The following is an 18,740-nucleotide window of genomic DNA, read 5'->3' as shown; positions in this document are numbered from 1 at the left end:
AAAAAAAAAAAAAAAAAAAAAAAAAAAAAAAAAAAAAAAAAAAAAAAAAAAAAAAAAAAAAAACACAAAAAAATGAGCGAGGAAATTATGGGCTGGCCACTTGAGTCAGAGTATTACAAGGAAATTCCACGTGTTCGCTGACGTGGGCTACGCGACTAAATGAGAATCCGAAGCCAATGCGGTTTTGGGCTTTGGCTCCAATTATTCTTATTGATTCGGAAAATTAACTAACCCGTCCCCCGAATTCTCCTTTTCCTTTTTTCCTTTTTTTCCTTTTGACAACAGTTCCTCGCCACCGTCGTTTTCCTCCGTCGTAACCTCTGTTTAGAACTGGTACCTCCGATTCTGCGAAGGCATTGCCTTTTTCTCTTATTCTGAACGCTCATATGGAAGACTGTGTTAAGCAGGAACCCGCTGAACCTTTACGTGCGCAAGAAACAAGCAACAATCACGAGGTATCAAATGTGTTTCCCGCGTTTATTGAGCTTAGCAGTGACAGCGAGTCGGATTCCGAAGATTCCGAGCAGGAAGTAGTTGACGGGATTTTAGGAGGAGTTACGAGAAGCATCGGACTCCCGAACGGCGTAGATGGAGGATTTTTGAAGAAGAGGAGGCTGAACGAGTTGGGAGTTATTTTGCCTCTAGGTTTTCTTCCGCCCGCGGCGCTCGCTGGAACAGATGTCGTGGCGGTTCCTTTGCCCCCGTCAGAAGAGCCGGGCACGGGACAAGTGGCGAGGACTTCGAACGCTAATGCTTCTGCTTGTAAACAGTTTTGGAAGGCAGGAGATTTTGAAGGAGCTCCTTGTAGTAACTGGGAGTCATCGTCGGGTATGTCTTATTACCATGCGTTCCCATATTGAGTCCCATCATTCCGAAAGATAAGTTTAAAATTTAGCCAAGTTTAATGAATTCGGAATGCTATTTCCAATATCTGGAATTGAGAGTTCATCTTTTATGGAATCATCTTCGTTCTCATATGTCAATACTTAGGATGAAGGTTCTCATATACATAGCAATTTTATTTTTCTTATTTTCCAAAGAGGGGGAAAAGGGGGGAAAAGCATAAAAAAGAGTGACAGCGCGATAATGAAGCCAAAGATGAGAGAAACTTCCATTGAAAGAGAACTCAAATATTCATATTGGTATGAGTTACCTGGAAAGCCATCCCAAAAAACTGAAGTTTCTGTTGTTATCTTTCTAGATTGACGGATGTTGTCCTTTTGGATTGATGACTTGGCGGTGTTATCTTCCTGAATTGATACACAATGATATTTTTATCACTTTGTAGCTTATAGAAGCATCTAGATTATCTTTTGTGGGGCTACCAATGCTTATTCCCCCGATGGAGTTGATGCTTTGGATTGTTTGGGTTGCACTGATGTGTGTCATAGATTGTCTCTCTAGCTCTAATTTCATTGCACAGCTTCGTGGCAAGTTGCCTTGGAGTGTGCTACTGATTTGCTGATAAATCTTTGAATTTAAGCTTAACTCTTTCAAGGATTTTATTTATAGGAATCTAATCTTTCATGTGGTTTCTCCTAAATTTTAAGTTCCATCTCAGATTTTGTTGGTCACGCATCTCCTTCACGTTGATGCTTGGATTCTCAAATCCATAAAGGCTCGAAAACCAGTTTTGAAAATTAAGCTTACTCACCAAACTATCACCCCAAAATTTTATAATGTTTCCTTCCCCCAACTTTTTTTTTGTAAAAAAACTACACATTTCAAACCATTATTTCTGCAAAGCTTCAATCCTAGAGAATAAGAGATAATGGAAGGGATAATCACTTACTCTTTGGTTACAGAATCTAAAAAGAATTATTGAATCTGCCAAGGTCTGCACCTCCATCTTTTTAAGTATTCGCCCTTCTATTATTTCTATCAAATAGATTTGCTTAAACTTCTGCAAATCTGATTTTTTTTTCACATTCATTATTGTTAATCCTGCCTTAAGTTTTATGGCCCCTCACCATTATATTTATAGAATTTACTGATAAAGATATCTATTAAAAAGAAAATAAAATTCCTTCCTTTATCGAAATAGAATAAAAGGATGTTAATTTAATTTGGCACTGGGAATTTGCTGTTGCAAATGTTCTTTGAAAACTTAATCGATCTTCTTCCCATTCTTCTGTTGGTATTTAACTTTGATTGTATTTATGTCTCACGCTTAACTCTAATTCTGCTGTAGGTGGCATGGACCACGTTAGGGTTCATCCCAAGTTTCTGCATTCTAATGCGACCAGTCATAAGTGGGTTCTCGGAGGTAAGAATGCTTGACACAAAAATGGTTTCTGAAAGTCCCATGAAGTTATATTTTGATCGAGCAATGATTTACATTGGATGTTATACATGGATTTTAAGATATTTGATTCATGCATGCAGCTTTTGCTGAGTTATTAGACAACTCATTAGATGAGGTACCTCACTTTTCCTTCTCATTGTATTTGACAAAAATCATTTCCACTAATATTTTTCCCATCCCTTAACTGAAGGTTTGCAATGGAGCTACTCATGTTAATATAGACGTGCTTGTGAATAAGAAAGATACGACCAGAATGTTACTGATTGAAGGTATTAAGTTTGATTGGTAGATTTTAGTTTTATTTGAATTTTTAATCAGAAACAGAACTAAAATGCTTTTCCATAGAGAGTAACGATTCCTCACTAAAAATATATAAAGTAATGATTCCATTGTCTCAACCTCGTGGGTGGTATCCTCCTCCCTCCTCTCTGTACTTTTTCCCCTCCATTTGTTTGGCAGAGTGGGAGATAAGCACTTGAAATGTGTGTATGGGTGGGTGATAAAAAATGAACACTCCTAGCAAGATAGGTAGAAAAGTGGGAGAAAAGGTGTCTCCTGGGGTTTGTTTCATCCCCCCTTTCTTGATTGGGATTATTTTGGCATTAAATATTTCTACCTTGACTTTCTCGTTGGTGGGAATCAACAATCAATTTCTCATTTGGAACCTATTGTTGATAAGTAAATCCGAGTTGGATATATAGAGAAGTCTTTTTTAGACAAAAGGAGTCTTTTGTAGACCTGCTCTTGCTCTATCAATCAAACCTTGATATCCTAGCAAGGGTGCTAATTCCTTGAAAAAGATGGTAAGGGAGTTCATTAGATGAAGGCAACTATTGTCATGGTACCATTTAGTTAAATGGAGTTAGACCTCCCTTCTTACATCTCAAAGAGGGCTGGGACTAAGGCGTTTGAGTTAAAGAAATGGACAAGGCTTCTCAAATGAAAAGTTGATGTGGACTCCTTCATCAACTTGAACAATTCTTCTGACTTTGTTTGAGGCTATGTCAGAGCTGAAGATTAATGGACGAACTTGCCAATTTTTGGGTCTAAAATGTGATATTGATAAGTTGAATAGATGGGCTTCTTTGGTTGGGTGTGATGTTGGGTCGATTCCTTCATCTTATTTTGGCTTCCTTTGGTTCATAGCCTTAGAAACAGTTTGTTATGGGTTCTTATTGTAAGATTCAAGGGTTTCATCTTGGAAGAAAAGATTCTTTTTGAAAGGGGCCAGAGTCACTCTCATTCCGTCTATGTGGAGTGATATCTCGAGCAAGTTACCTATTTCTTTTTAGTATTCTTGTGTTTGTGAGTACGCCCCTAGAGAAGCTTATGCGGGATTTCCTTTGGGGAGGGATTGGTTAAGGGAAAGGGTTGCATTTAGTTAGGTGGAGGGTGGTGACATAACTTGTTCATGAAGGGGGTTGGATATAGGAAATTTAAGGGCCTTAATAGTGCGTTCCTAGCTAAATGGCTTTGGTATTTGTATCTCTAGTCTAATTCCCTATAACAAAAAGTTATTGTGAGCAAATATGAGTTGAGGGGCTTCCTTTTTTTCTTAGTTTGTTTCGTGGGTGATGGGAGAGATATTTATTTCCAGGAGGGGGATAACCCCTTAGCTCCATCACTTGTCCCTTTAGATCCTTCTTCTGTATCATTTATCCTCGATGAACTTTTCGATGGTGAATGTGTATCCAGGCTCTATGATCTTTCTTTCTCTCGTTTAGGGGTCCCATCATTCTTGTTTGATGGAGACACGTTGGTTGTTGTTGCCCTCCTCACATTGACAGGGGTGTTCAGGGGAAGGGATATTTGTGTTTGGAGTCCTTATCCTTCCAAAGGCTTTTCTTGTAAATCCTTATTTCCTTGCTTGGTTAATCTCTCCCTTGAGTGTCTTTGCCTTGTTTTGGAAGGTGAAAATTTTGAAGAAATTGGATGCCCGCACTATTGCAGACTTTCGTCCTATATGTCTCACGGGTGGCCTATATAAAATCATAGCAAGGGTATTATTAAAAAGGTTCTCCCCTTCGCAATAACGGGGCAACAAACAACATTTGTTGAGGGGCGACAAATTCTTGATGCATCCCTCATGGCAAACGAACTCATAGATGAGAATGGGAAAGAAAAATTAAAAAGGTGGTCATCAAACTTGATATGGAAAAGACCTTCGACAAGGTTGAGTGGACTTTCCTCAAAAACATTCTTGTGGCAAAAGGCTTTGTCTCAAAATGGCGAAGGTGGATAAAAAGGATGCATCTCATCCACAAACTTCTCCATCATCATCAACGGAAGACCGAGAGGGAAGATTTATGCCACATGAGGTCTCCGACAAGGAGATCCACTATCCCCTTTCATCATGGTAATGGATTGCCTCAGTCGCGTCCTGGAAAAAAAGCAGAATGCGAAGGGAAGATAAAAGGTTTTCAGAGTGGGTAATGAAGGCTTAAGCATCAACCACCTTCAGCTTGTGGATGACATAATCCTCTTTTTTGACTTGGCAAATGTCTCTTCCATAAAAAAAAAACATGATCGAGACGGTAAAAACCTTCGAAGGATTCTCTGGACAAAATATCAATCTCTAAAAAACAGAGAGCAAGGGCATTAATATTAGCACGGAGATTATTGAAGAATTTGCTAGCATACATAGTTATAAAAAGGGAGAATGATCGAATAGGTACCAAGGACTACCTCTAAAAGGAAACCATAAATGAAGATTATTATTGATAAAATAGACAGGCAGAAGACTCACCCTAATACAAGCCATGTTATCCAACCTCCCCACCTACTACATGTCTCTATTTGAAATGCCACAAAAAGTGGCTGCGGATATAGCAAGATTATTCAGAAACTACTTGTGGAAAGATGGCTTACACCTTGATAGATGGAATATTATAAACCTCCCAACAGAAAAGGGAGGCCTTAGTCTTTTCTCGATAAAGAAGAAGAACAAAGCCTTCCTCGCCAAATGGATATGGAGATATAATCACGAAGAAAAGACCTTGTGGAGAAATCTTAAAAAGGCCAAATGTACTCCTACATGAAACAAAAGTCAACCCCTGCCATCTTCTACGAAAGGGCCTTGGAAGTACATAAAGAAACAACAAAACCTCATCACAAACTGAACTTTCCATAGGGTGAGTGTGGAGGAAGCACATCATTTTGGGCCGACCCATGGATTGAAAATACCACGCTAGCCATGAGGTCCACTTTTGACAGGCTCTCTCATAGCAAAAAAGCCACGATCAAAGAAACGTGGAAGTTGTCGACAAATTCTAGGACCTGAAGCTTCGTAGGAATTTAAAGGAAAATGAAGCAATGAAATGGGCCGAATTAAGCCTTGATCTTGTCCTTGTGGTATTGTCAAACGAAACTACAAAATCCTTGATGATGGACATGGGGAAAAAAGTAGAAGCAATAAATCACACACTAACAAAGGCTATGGAAAGGATATCATCCTATGAATGTGAAGTTATTCCTTTGAGAAATAGCGCATAAAGTCATTAGCAAGAAAGAAAATGAATCACAAAGCCACTTATTTATGCAATGTACATATGCTCAAAATTTCTGGACAACGATTCTCAATATATTCAAATGACATCTCAAATTTCCTTGGACAACGGTTCTCAATATATTCAAATGACATCTCACATTTCCTAGGGAGGTAAAGGATCTATTGGACATGGCTTTAACGTACTACCCTTTCAAAAGCCCTACCATGAAAAAATCTCATCATGGTTTTCTTTTGGAATTTGTGGAAAGAAAGAAATTAGAAAATATTAGCAGAAAAAGACACAAACTTATACAATACTTTTTGTCAGTGTTGTTTACCACTGTCTAATATTTTTACAATATATACCACTGTCTAATATTTTTACTATATAGGAAAATTAGAAATTGGATTTACGTCCTTGAAAAAGATAGACTGATTAACTTGGGTGAAGGGCAAGACAGGATGTTGCGGTCACTTGATTCTGCTGCTATGTTCTCTTCCAATCTGCTATCCTCCATCTAACCAAATCTGAGAACAAGTGAAACCCCCCCTTGCCGAAAATTATTTGGAAGTTCAAGGTCCCTAAAGAAGTAAAAATCTTTTTTGGTTACTTTGCTATGGAAGCCTGCCGATAAACTCCAAAAGAAATTCTCTAAATGTCCCTTAGTATTGCATCTGTAATAAGAAAGGCGATTCCTTAAATTATATATTTTTTTATCACGGCCCCACTTGCTCTCAAGAGGTGGGTGACTTTTGCTGAAGGAGTTTGGTCTATTTTTTTTTTTTTTTTTGGTCCCCTTAGCATATAAATGATTGGGTTTTGGAATGTCTTGTGGGTTTTTGTGACAAAGCTAGCTTTCCTCACCAATGTGCAATAAAAAAGCGAGAGCCCATCATAAGGGAAGCTTATAGAAGCCTATAAAAGGGGAACTGATTACAAAAAAAATAGGAATTATGAAAATGTTGTCCATCTTTGAAGAATAACTGAAATGATAATAATAGAATTCCTTGGTCTCATACATCCAAAGAGAGACGTTGATCCTCGTTGTTGACCACATTTCTCTCAAGGACTCCCAACTTATATTTTTCTCAAGCCAAAGTTCCAAAATGTGCCATACTTTTAGGGCTCCCCTGTCTTGACGGCAGGTGGAACCTTCATCGTCAGACAATAATGACAAATTTTGTTCCCAGCCAAAAGACAACAAGTTGGTGTTATTCTTCTCGTATCTACATAATATATAAAGACAACAAGTTGCAGTGTGCTTTCAGACCTGTCTTCTATAGAGGTGTAGACCCCTGAAGATGTTGTTCTTTCTCAAAAAAGAGGAAAAAAGAAAGAATGATGAAAAGAAACAAAGGAAAGAATGTTTCAAGGGGATGAAACTAATAGTAAATAGGATTTTTTTGGGACCCAGTTAGAGTTTTCTTCTTCTTGGTCTTACGCAAATCTTTGCCATGGGGAATCTTATACTTCGGATGTGTATGAATATCACATCTCCCCTTCTTGTACTTTCTCTGGTAATGAAATTTTCATTTTTGTCGTGTTGGAAGGTTGTGGATTGCTTATAGAAAAATGTCATTTTTTCTGTAAATTTTTATTGCTACATCACTTGTATTTGACTGTGTTGCAGATAATGGTGGTGGGATGAGCCCCGACAAAATGCGTCACTGCATGTCATTGGGCTATTCAGAAAAAAGCAAATTAGCAAACACTATTGGACAGTGTAATTTGCCACCATAAATCAAAAGTTTCATCTTGTAGTTTTTAATCTCTTTTGAAAGCATTTTTATTTCATATCTTCACAGATGGTAATGGTTTTAAGACTAGTACTATGAGACTTGGAGCAGATGTAATTGTGTTCTCGCGTTGTGGAAAAAATGGAAAAAGGTCTGTTTTGTTAGTTCGTTTATTATTTTATATTTTTTTACTCTCCATTTTCTACAACTTTATCATTAGGGCAGATAGTTATGGTAAAACATATCAGAGTTAGAAAACAATCTTTAATTTGTGTTTTCATTCACTCCCTCGAGGGGTTTGTATTTTTATGCATTAGTTTCTTTTCATTTGAAGCCTTCAATGTAAAGTTTTGTCTTCTGTTCAATTATTTTCCTTTAGTTTATCTTCTACAGTGTACTGATTGAACTCTCTCGGCAGTGGCACACAGAGCATTGGATTACTGTCCTATACATTTTTGAGAAGCACTGGAAAGGAAGATATCATAGTTCCAATGGTAATGACATTTACTTGTTTATTTAATCCTATTTATTAACCTTCATTTCAATTAATTATTTCATATATGTATATAAATATATATAGGTATGTCTGAATGTGTGTATTTATATTTTTATAAATTATGAGGGAGAAAAGGATGGAGAATCCACTATTTCTGTTTCACGTGATCTTGGATCAATAGGATGCTATGGATTATTTGTCTATGCATCTAATATGTGCTGTACAACTTGATATGCAAATGCCTCAAGTTTTTCCATGGTTGGCTTTTTATGTTCATAGCCTACCTTCTTATTTCTCTGAAGTTAAACGAGTAGTTAAGAACTTAAGACTTAATAGTTATTGTTGTTGTTGTTGTCATAATTATTTTTATTGTAATTTTTTTTATATCTATGGATTGGTTATATGTTTAAGATGTATGTTATAGAATTAGCCGAAGAAATAATTGCGTTTCATTGGTTTTGGGTAATGGTTGCAGGAAACTAGACCTTTTGATTCGAAAGACTCTTTCTTTCTTCTCTCCTACACCACGTTACTAATTTCTTTTCTAATAAGCTAGCAGAATACTAATTTGTTTACTCTAATAATATTTTTAAAATTTTTTTTCTAGACGTGTCCTGCTCTATTGAAATGATCACTGTTTCTCCATCTCTTGCTTATCATGAAGTCGTTGCTTCATATTGTGCACTGTGCTTTTAAGCACTAGGTCTGTTTGGCTTGAATTATAGTTTTGAATTGGATTATTGGGCACCCGTCTGTTTAGTCGTTAAATTACCTCTGTTATATTTTGATCATGTAAGATAGAAGTAATGTATTTCGAAACTTGTACTCCCACTGATAGTTTATGTACTTGAATTGTAATAAAAGCTTGACTATGAAAGGAAGGGAGGTGAATGGACCAAGATAGTGCGATCTTCTCTTAGTGATTGGAACAAGAATGTAGAAACAATTGTTCAGTGGTCTCCATTTGCCAGTGAAACTGAACTTCTTCGTCAGGTGATGCTTTATTGTTCATTTGGGATATGTTCGTCATATTCATTTTTATATTTTTTTAACTTCTTACAAATTTCTTCATTAGGTTTAGGGTTTCTTTTTGTAGGTTTGGTTTTTTGGATGCCCTTGTATTCTTTCATTTTTTTTTTCTCAATGAAATCTCGATTTTTTATTAAAAAACAATTCTTCATTAGGTGAACTGAGTTCTTGCATGGAGTGGTATTGGTTTGAAGATTTTTCCTGTTCACTGTGGTCATTTTCTTTCATTAGAAAACTAAGCTTTCTTCAGGAAGAATAAAAGATATTTACAGCTTTTCTTTGGATGATATGAGAAGTTGCAGAATCTTAGAGGATTTTTTTTGTGTTGATGGATTTAAAAGGTTTCCCCACAAACGACGGGATTGCACAAAAATCTTCTAATGGGAGATAATTAGAGAAATAGTAGCTTGGCTTAGACGGCTATAATGGAAATTAGTAAGTATTAATCTTCGCATTGTTCTTCTTGGTTAACTGATTATGTTGCTTGGCATGTTTTTCAGTTCTATTTGATGAAAGATCATGGAACTCGCATTATTATATATAACCTCTGGGAAGACGACCAAGGACAGTTGGAACTGGATTTTGATACTGACCAACATGTATACTACATATATATTTTACTTTTTTTTTACCGCATACTAATTTTGTCAGTATCTTTAAATTAATACTTCACCAATATTTTGTTAGTATCTTTAAATTTAATACTTAACCAATATTTTGTTAGGACATCCAAATAAGAGGCGTCAACAGAGATGAGAAGAATATACAAATGGCAAAAAAATTTCCCAACTCCCGGCACTTCTTGACTTATCGACATTCTTTGAGGGTAATGCTTCATGTGACTAACGAGCAGATGTTCCGTTAATTTGGCTTGAATAATTGCCTACGTGGTTTTAACTTCTATTTTTCTGCAACTGCTTGGAATAGTCTTCACTAATTTGAAATTTGGAAACTCAAAATAATGCATTTGGAGTTCATCTTTTAAAGGCGACCAGAAGATGCTGACGATGCTCTGTGAATGGAAGAAAGCAATTATTTTTTTCATTCACTGAGATTAATTAATTCTGTTGATATACAATATAGGTTTTTTTAGAGAGGTTAGAGGTGTTATGATGAGGTTTGGGAGATGGTGAGGTTCTATGCGTCTTTGTGGACGTCGGTATCTAGTCCCTTTTGTAATTATGATCTTGGTTTGATTTTGTTGGATTGAGGTCTATTTATATAGTTAGCTCTTGGACTCCTTTTTGTTTTTTAGCTTGTTTTTTTCATATACCCTTATTTTCTGTTATTTTTCTCAATGAAAGCTTGGTTCCTTACGAAAAAAGTATTAAATCTCTAGGGTTATGCTTCAATTCTTTATTTGAGGCTTCCTCCTGGTTTTCGTATTATTCTTCGTGGGAGAGATGTCGAACACCATAACGTAGTGAATGATATGATGATGTCCCAAGAGGTCACGTACAGACCTCAGCCAGTTGCTGAGGGGGTTGTCAAAGATACAAACGTAATGCTCTTGATTTTCTTTTCTTTCTTGAATGTTCATATTTGCTATGCTCTGCGGTGCTAACTGCTTGCAGATGTTGTTCTCAGATGGTTGCAGTTGTAACCATTGGGTTTGTGAAGGATGCAAAGCATCACATAGATGTTCAAGGATTCAATGTTTATCACAAGAATCGACTGATTAAGGTATGCATCTTTTATATGAGAGCTTGATGATTATGGATATATATATATATATATATATCTTTTTTTTCTTTTTTTTTTTTACCAGAAATGAGCCTTTTCATTGAAGAAATGATAAGAGACTAATGTTAAAAAAATACAAAAATTAGAATAGAGAAAGGAAAAATTGAATACATAACAAGACAACATAAAATAAAGATTTAGAGAATAAAAAAGCTTCCCAATTAAGGTAAAAGTCCTGCAAAGAAAATGGAATGATTTGGAAAGTGAGCACCAAAAGCTATAGTTGTATTTCTTTGGAAGTGTTTAGTTAAAGTTTTTCTTCTCATACGTGGTCTCTTTTTTTTTTTCTTTTGAGTTCAACATTTGGACGTGATTACCATGGCCATTCCTTTCATGTGTTTTTATTATAACTATGATAATTTTTATGATTAATGTGAACTAGAGAAACTGTTGATGTTGTTAAGGTTTTCTTTTCTTCCTAATTTTTAGTTTTAAAATATTTTGACAATGAACTTGAAGTTTTCGTTGACATTTGAAACAACCTTTAGGGACAACGAACTAATTAACCTCCAGAGACAAAACAAGGCAACCTAACTTGCCAGAAAGCTTTCCATTTAGATCTCATCTCATTAGTTGAATTATTTTGCAACGATATGGAAAGAACAAGAATATGCCATGAAGCCACATAAGATCCTTTTGTCTCTTTCGTGCCAAATTTCAGAACCTAATAGTTTTGACAATGTTGACCCAAAGGATTCTAGATCTTCCTTTAAAGCTATGGCTGGAAAGGAGCATAAAAGTTATAATATGCTTGTTGAAGATTTCAGGTGCAACATGTAAACCATTAGTTTTTTTCATATTTTTTGCTTTTTTAATTGATTTTCAGGGCTTTCTGAGAAGTACACTTTTGATTATGTAATTATGCTTTTCCCTCCATGTTAAATATGAATGGAGTCATTAATGTTTCTGATTAAATTTTTTTTATTTGCCAGCCATTTTGGAGGCTTTGGAATGCTTCGGGAAGTGATGGTCGTGGAGTTATTGGTACTGTTTTGGCATATTTATTTACTGATTAATTCACTTATCAATAGAAGATTAATAAAAAAATGGAAATCTGATGTGGTCCATGTTCTGATAGCTCAATTATGCTGCAGGTGTTCTAGAAGCAAATTTTGTTGAACCTGCCCACGACAAGCAGGGTTTTGAGCGAACAACTGTACTTGCAAGACTTGAGGCACGGTTGATACAGATGCAGAAGACTTACTGGTTTGTTACTATGGTTAATCACTAGGTGGCATAATTTCAGCTGTTATCCATTCCTGAACCTATTATTTTGTCCTTTAGGGCTTCCTATTGTCATAAGATCGGCTATGCTCCAAGAAGAATTAATAAATTTACCAATCAGTCTCCGGATAGAGGTACATTGGTGTTTTTCGTTTGAGCTTTTCTTCTAAAACAGTCACAAACATTTCTTTGGTTAGGGATCAATTTGTTGCAAAACCAATTGTTTATCCATTTCTTTTTCAGTGATGTGAGTGATGATGTGTGCTAAATGTTATCATGGAGTCAATCTGTCACCAAGTCAATTCCATTGGCCCTCTGACATGTTTACCTTACTTTTGTAGAAAGTTCCCCCGATGATTATTCTTTGCAATCTTCACCTCAATCAAGAAAGAAAAGTGCAAAGACACCTGATAAAGTCTATTCAGGAAAAGATTCAGAAAAGTTTCAGAAAACAAAAGACTGTAGATATGTGAATGGGGATTCAAGTAAAGACAACAACAGCAGTATGGCCCCTGAGCAATCCAGGACACGACCATCTTCTAAGCCACCTTCACCTTCTCCACGAGAAGTTTGGGTGGATAGCCTGCATGGAGGACAGGCAAACAGTATTGGCAATGGGACGTTTCATGAGAAGGAACCTCATGGAAATGATGTTTCAGTGACGATGGAAGCGTCTTCAAATGGAGGAGTCAGTCAAGCTCAGGAAGTTGGATCGGGCTCAAGAGGACCCCAACTGAAGGTATATTATATTTTTATTTTTGTTTCTCATGTCCAAGTGGAAGCAAAACCTTAACTGGCTGGCATAAAATAGATGGAACAGTAGATACTTCTTCCAAATTCTATGCATTCTACATGGCCCCAAGGTTTAGGTACCTTAAATTTACATTTTTATTTCACAATTTTTTCAATTCCTTGAACTAAATAACTCGTCAAATTGGATTTATGAAAATACACCACATTCAATCTTCATGTTTTTATGCTTGCTGCTTGTGCCCATGCTTTCAGTAATGTGAATGGTAATCAAATGCACCTGGAGAAATTATTTATGTTTTTCTATATAAACTTGGAACAGTATTGATTTAAGTTTGCATTCCACTCTGGCAGGGAGGAGATGTAAACACTAATGAGCGTTCCCTTTCAAGTTCTGAGTTCCACATGCTACAGGAGGTGAAGGAAGAAAATGCAGAATTGAAGGAGAGGTCTGCGTTCTTTCTTCTGCTTATATAGTAATTGGCATTGTCTGGATGCCACTAAATGTTGGCGCTTCATGTCAATCCCTTTCGCAGATTACAGAGAAAGGAAGCCGATCTCAACGAATTGCAGCATGCAAGAGATGGGTGTAAATCACTTGAGGCTCAGGTGCGCATTCTATTTATGTTCTTCTATCTAGTATGTACTGCTGAATCAAATGGTGAATGCTTCTGTGATGGATCTATCAATTAAATTGCATTCCTCTAGTCGTGGGTAGGATGAATTTATTTTGGGAACTCAATTTGATAGTGCGAGCATTACATGGTGTTTGCCCCATTTGGTCATTTGTTGGGGAAAACGCGTTGGTCGATTGCAGATTATACGCCAGTAGAGATTTTGAACTTGGGGAATAAGAAACTGAGGGTCTTCTGTTTCCGCTGTCGTAGAATGATGCAAACTTATCTTAGTTTCCAATAGGATTTTCACGAATTATAAGGCTTAAATGATGTAACATTCTTGAAATTTAATTTGTTCCCTAATGTGATCCAGCTTAAAGCAGCAGAGCTTAAAATTGAGGAATTGAATAAAGAACAAGAAAGCCTAATAGATATTTTCTCAGAGGAGAGAGATCGAAGAGAGACTGAGGAGAGAAATCTGCGAAAGAAGCTCCAGGTGAGGTTACCACCGATCTAGTTGTCTTTCTCTGCTTACTTGCTTTTGTCTTGCAATAAAATTGTTCTTGCTCTGGGCGTCTACAGGAAGCATCCAACACCATTCAAGAGCTGCTAGATAAGATAAGAATACTGGAAAAACGTTAGCTCCTTGTAGAAACTTGGAGCTCTGGAGTTACCATTAACATTCTTTTGGCGGCACCTTCCTCATCACCGAATTCTCTCACGCCTATCGTGGCAATTGCCAAGCTAGGCCCTTGTAAACGAATACCGTCGATGCTGTTCCTGCAAAATTACTGTAAATTCCGTGTAGAGGAGAGGTATCAAACTGAAGAAAGTCTTGTAAATTGAAACCGAATGCAATCAACCGAATCATTATTCCTGCAAGAAGTTTCCAGTGGACACATTTACTGACCAATTTTGTAGATATATCTTTATATTACAATGTGGTTTGGTTTCTTCTATGTATCATTCAAACCCACACCCTTAAGTGTGAAGGTGGTAACAGACGAATTGAGAAATGGTAGAAAGAACGCAATGATTGTATAAAAATGAAGGTCTTCCATTGCATCTACAGCATCCAGAGCAAGAGCCTAAAGAAACAATTCTTTATCCGATTCCATTTATACACGAGAATGAGGCTGAATCGCAGGGATTGTGTTTCAAAGTATGGAACAGGAGCAGACAACCTTCTGGGGTGATGTATCATCAATCTTTTTCTCTGTTCAGAGGGATCATCATTCACATATTTAAGTAATGAGGATTTAATACATAAGTGACCCATCAAGAAATTTAATAGATGACAGAATTAGGACTCGATTGATTTTAAATTGAAATATTGTGATGAGTTCCGTTCATGTTTTTATTTTATAGCGCATTTGTTCAAGGCTAGAAATTAGGTACATTTTGAGCAATATGATTTTTTTAAATCACCAACAAACAAATTCTAGAAAGCAGCCTACAAGACGATTAAGTAATATGATTTAATGGCATTGAATTTACAAATATAATAAGCAAATCCTAATTGCTTAACTTAACAAACAAATAATTTACGGTAAAATGATTTAGGATAGATGAATATGTTTCTAAGAAAAGTAATTTTAAAGATGGCCTTCTAGTGAAACTGTGTTCCAGCTCCAAAAGGCAACTTCTAGCCTCCACACATTGGCTTAATGGTAAAAAAGGTCAATGAATGCAAGTTAGCCACCAAGCTGAAATTTCGTATTCTAAAATTTAAATTGACAACTGAATGTTGGTTAAATAGATGGCCTGTTAGTCGCAAATTAGCTCTAAAAAAACGCAAAATTTTGCATTGTTCCATCTTATCCATTATTCCTCTATTTTACGTAACTGTTTTGAATACGAAAAAAAAGTCTACAGCGAAACTGAAAGATAACTTCCGAAAGCACATGCGAGTGTTTGATCAGAAAAGTAGTGGGATAGAAACAGTCTGAGGGTGGAGCTGTGTATGGGCAACTTAAAAAATGATAAATTGAGGCTCTCTGAGCTAAATGGGCCTAAATGGTGTTGGAGGTTTACAGTAGCCTGGAAGATGTGAAATCAATTGGTTTCTAGCACTTATGTGAAGGGGGGGATTGAACTGGTATGCAAAACCAAAACAAAGGGGAATTATAGAAGTCCTAGGTGTTATGTCTCCAGATGGATTTCAACAATCAGTAACGAGAATGGAACAAATTTTCAGTAAAGGCAAACTTCCCAAGAAAAAATCAAGAATCAAGGGTGGAAAAAGGCAGTGAGGAAACCAAGAGGACCAGGAAAAGTTAATGTTGAGTGGAAAAAGGCGTTCTTTTCTAAGGGTGATAGTAGTTTGGAAAAGTTTGGACCAGTCACTGTTGAGTGGCTTCTTATTTGTGTTTAGGGTCCCAGTGGCTATTAGTAAAAGTTTGTGCGAAGTTTATAAGAGATTATCTTCGAGGGGTTATTAAGTTGGATGAGTGTTGACATTTGATTGGGTGGGGGGTGGTTCTAAGCTGACCAGGACTTGGGTATGGAAACCTCACCCTAGCTGATGCATTTTAAAACAGTGAGGCCGACGACGATATGTAACATGCTAAACCATACAATATTTGCTAGCGGTGGGCTTAAGCTGTTACAAATGGTATTAGAGGCAGACACCCGACGGTGTGCCAACAAGGATACTAGCCCCTAAGGGGGTGGATTGTGAGATCCCATATCAGTTGGAGAAGGGAACAAAACATTCCATATAAAGGTATGAAAACCTCTCCTTAGTAAACGCGTTTTAACATAATGAGGCTGACGGCGATATGTAACGAGCCAAAGCAGACAAAATCTGCTAGTGATGGACTTGGGATGTTATATGGGCATTTAGAATGAGGCTTTGCAACGAGGCTTTGAAGGCCAAACACTTATGGTGTTTTCCTTTGGAATTGATGGCTAGAATTATTGAGAGCAAGTAGTCTCCATTCTAAAAATGGGCCCCGAGTGATTCCGTGTAGAGATTTGTAGAAGGAGTCAGAGGGCCTGGATCACATTCTCAGACATAATGGTTGCTATTGCAATTTGGAACAAGTTTTTGGAGTCTTAGGGTTGTACTCTTTAGAGCTCTTTGTTTTTTGCTACCTTATGAGGGGGTTTGGCTTGAGGAGAGACATAGGATAATTTTTAGTGGGTAGAGAGGTCTTGGAAAAAAGTCCGGTACTCTGTAAGATTTGTTACTTTCCTCCAATGCCTATTTCTAAGATTTTTTGTAATTATCCTTTGGATCTGATTTTCTTGGATTGGAGCCCTTTGTTATTCAACCAGTTAGTTTTTTGACAGCTCCTTCTGATGAGCTTTATAGTAATGATCTTTAATGCCTTTATTAACATCAATGGAATGTTTATGTTTCCTATAAAAAGAAAAGAAAAAAAAGATCCCCTAATTTACTCTTTAATTTTTTTCAATCAAAGTTCGTTTTTCGTTATAAAAAAAGAGGTGAATTTAGCTGAAAGCCATTCTCCTTTCCAGAGTTTGATCTCAAATTGATTTAGTAATTACTCCTTTAATGAAGTTTCTTCTAAGGCTTCCTTGGGCTTCTTCTTGTACTTATATAACATGAAGCAGTTTTCTTATGTCCCACAGGATTTTCTTAGTTGGGAGGCTTTCTTTCTTTATTTTCCAATGATCAATGGAAAGTTCTTTATCTGGTTGAGCATATGTGTGTCTGTAGCTGGAGGCATACAGGATCCTAAGGAAAGCTTCGTTTGTATGTCACCTAAATAAATGTTGGTAAAACATAGACAAAGAATTACCGGCATTCAGATGGCAATTCCAACTCTCAAGGCCACGACCATACAAGTTGGCAAACTATAGAATAATGCAGAAAAGGTAAACGAAAACATATAAAAGTAAAATTTAAAGAGGAACGATCTATGGACAAGAAATTATATATATAACTAAAATCACAACGAAAATCACCTGTCTTGGCTTTTGCTAGGGATGGTTGTACAACAACATGCATTATAATAACTCCTCCCGTGAACTCACCAAAAGGTAATTTACACTGACCAACAGTCTTATTATTTTCCAAAATTTTGCCCGAACTGATCAGTTTTACTTCACTGGCTGCCTTTGGAGTGACTGTTTTGCCTAACAAAATAATAATAATAATAATAATAATAATAAATAAATAAATAAATAAACCGAAAGGTAAAAAGAAAAAAGGAATTAATATATTGACCAATTCATAGAGCGTGTTCAGGAGAAATCTAGAGAATGAAGTATGTTAATAAGAGACTCCAAACTACGCGTGTAAGAGTTGGATTTCAACAGCTTCTAATAGAACCGATAGATATTAACAATTCCACATACGTCCAGAAGCACACAAGTAAAGGAAGGGACTTAAAAGAAAAAAGATCAAGAGATCTGCTATATAGAATAGAGAGCACCGTAATCACATATGCATTTTTGTGAAAGAATGATGAAAGATATCCAAATGTCAGAAATCACGCTAATAAAGTATCTACAAGGGAGAATAATGAAGAGTAAGGTTCCAACCTTTGGGCCAATCAGACACTATTCTCTGCTTAAGCACATCAACCGTCGAGGCGGAGGAGTATCGAAAGGGTCCAACATCAGAACCATCGTACAGCCTGAACTTGATGTCAATCAAATCGTCCTCCGGCATCTGATTAGAGTATTCCTCGGAAATTGTTCGAGTGTGTGATCCCGACGTCGGATTGATAAGGAAACGCGCTCAAGTAATCCGGTGCCCTAGGAGGCGCACAGCAATTCCAATAGCAAAGAAGCTAAAAGGATTATGGATGTGAATACCAAAAACGATCCGGAAAGGAAATAAACTCTTTAGAAAGTCAAAGAGGAGACTACCAGAGGGACGAGGTTGGGAGGCGGTTCTTTCAAAACCAGCCAGAAGATTATTATTATTATTTTTAAATTGATGTATCTATTAATATTATTGAGGTGGAGAAAGGACGCGGTCTTCAGCACTCTCTCTGGCATTTGGTCCGACGTCGCTGCGCTTAGGAACCATACGATGTCGTTTTAAGTGTTTGCGGTTGAATTTCTCCTGAATCAGCAGGTCGAGCATCAATGGGCGTGGAATCGTGAATACCTTGCTACGCTTATTGTCCTGTTTTGTTTTTATGATGTGAATTATGAGTTGGTTCTCAAACCCCTAATTCCATTTAAAATTTAATTGGTAGTCATAATATTGTGACTCTTCAATGGCTATAAGCCTCCTTTGGGTATTTCAATGCAGCAGCTTGGTCACAATGGCATGCCAAATTAAATATATTCAAGTAAGGTCCGCTGTGCTGTTTAGATGTGATAATTTGACGGTAACATACCAGAACACAAACACCTTCCAAAAGCATGTTT

At 36.8% G+C, this 18,740-nt stretch overlaps 2 protein-coding genes across 4 annotated transcripts; one reads left to right on the top strand and one right to left on the bottom strand.

Moving 5' to 3' along the window:
- Positions 1–199: 199 nt before the first annotated feature.
- LOC111438832 (protein MICRORCHIDIA 7-like) lies at positions 200–14,301 on the top strand. 2 transcript variants are annotated; one of them, XM_023076662.1, is made up of 20 exons: positions 200–828; positions 2,192–2,266; positions 2,386–2,420; positions 2,496–2,574; positions 7,424–7,516; positions 7,599–7,680; positions 7,948–8,023; positions 8,890–9,018; positions 9,555–9,653; positions 9,779–9,880; positions 10,394–10,555; positions 10,642–10,737; positions 11,730–11,781; positions 11,892–12,003; positions 12,082–12,155; positions 12,363–12,760; positions 13,126–13,220; positions 13,308–13,380; positions 13,762–13,884; positions 13,971–14,301. In XM_023076662.1, exons 1-20 carry the CDS (start codon positions 387–389, stop codon positions 14,028–14,030), a joined length of 2,457 nt encoding a protein of 818 aa, XP_022932430.1. In that variant the 5' UTR covers positions 200–386; the 3' UTR covers positions 14,031–14,301. The 2 variants fall into 2 exon arrangements, with proteins under 2 accessions (XP_022932430.1, XP_022932431.1); XM_023076663.1 differs by lacking the exons at positions 2,386–2,420; positions 2,496–2,574.
- LOC111438857 (membrane-anchored ubiquitin-fold protein 3-like) lies at positions 14,282–18,295 on the bottom strand. 2 transcript variants are annotated; one of them, XM_023076669.1, is made up of 3 exons: positions 17,901–18,295; positions 17,322–17,492; positions 14,282–14,604 (listed from the first exon to the last, which is right to left on the bottom strand). In XM_023076669.1, the coding sequence occupies exons 1-3, from the start codon at positions 18,028–18,030 to the stop codon at positions 14,546–14,548; spliced, it is 360 nt and encodes a 119-aa protein (XP_022932437.1). In that variant the 5' UTR covers positions 18,031–18,295; the 3' UTR covers positions 14,282–14,545. The 2 variants fall into 2 exon arrangements, with proteins under 2 accessions (XP_022932437.1, XP_022932445.1); XM_023076677.1 differs by lacking the exon at positions 14,282–14,604 and adding an exon at positions 17,156–17,210.
- Between the last annotated feature and the right edge of the window lie 445 nt (positions 18,296–18,740).

The sequence above is a fragment of the Cucurbita moschata genome, unplaced genomic scaffold (assembly GCF_002738365.1).
Source record: "Cucurbita moschata cultivar Rifu unplaced genomic scaffold, Cmos_1.0 Cmo_Scf00003, whole genome shotgun sequence".
NCBI classification, from domain to species: domain Eukaryota; kingdom Viridiplantae; phylum Streptophyta; class Magnoliopsida; order Cucurbitales; family Cucurbitaceae; genus Cucurbita; species Cucurbita moschata.
The sequence above is the reverse complement of the archived record's forward strand: the minus strand, read 5'-3'. Positions and strand labels throughout refer to the sequence as shown.

Coding starts and splice junctions, on each gene's coding strand:
- LOC111438832 (XM_023076662.1), top strand. CDS start 387: ATGGAAGACTGTGTTAAGCAGGAACCCGCTGAACCTTTACGTGCGCAA. Junction 7,681..7,947: donor TGTGGAAAAAATGGAAAAAG/GTCTGTTTTGTT, acceptor CTCTCTCGGCAG/TGGCACACAGAGCATTGGAT. Junction 12,761..13,125: donor CAAGAGGACCCCAACTGAAG/GTATATTATATT, acceptor CCACTCTGGCAG/GGAGGAGATGTAAACACTAA.
- LOC111438857 (XM_023076669.1), bottom strand. CDS start 18,030: ATGCCGGAGGACGATTTGATTGACATCAAGTTCAGGCTGTACGATGGT. Junction 17,493..17,900: donor AGTGTCTGATTGGCCCAAAG/GTTGGAACCTTA, acceptor TTATTTTGTTAG/GCAAAACAGTCACTCCAAAG. Junction 14,605..17,321: donor CCTAGCAAAAGCCAAGACAG/GTGATTTTCGTT, acceptor CCCTCTGAACAG/AGAAAAAGATTGATGATACA.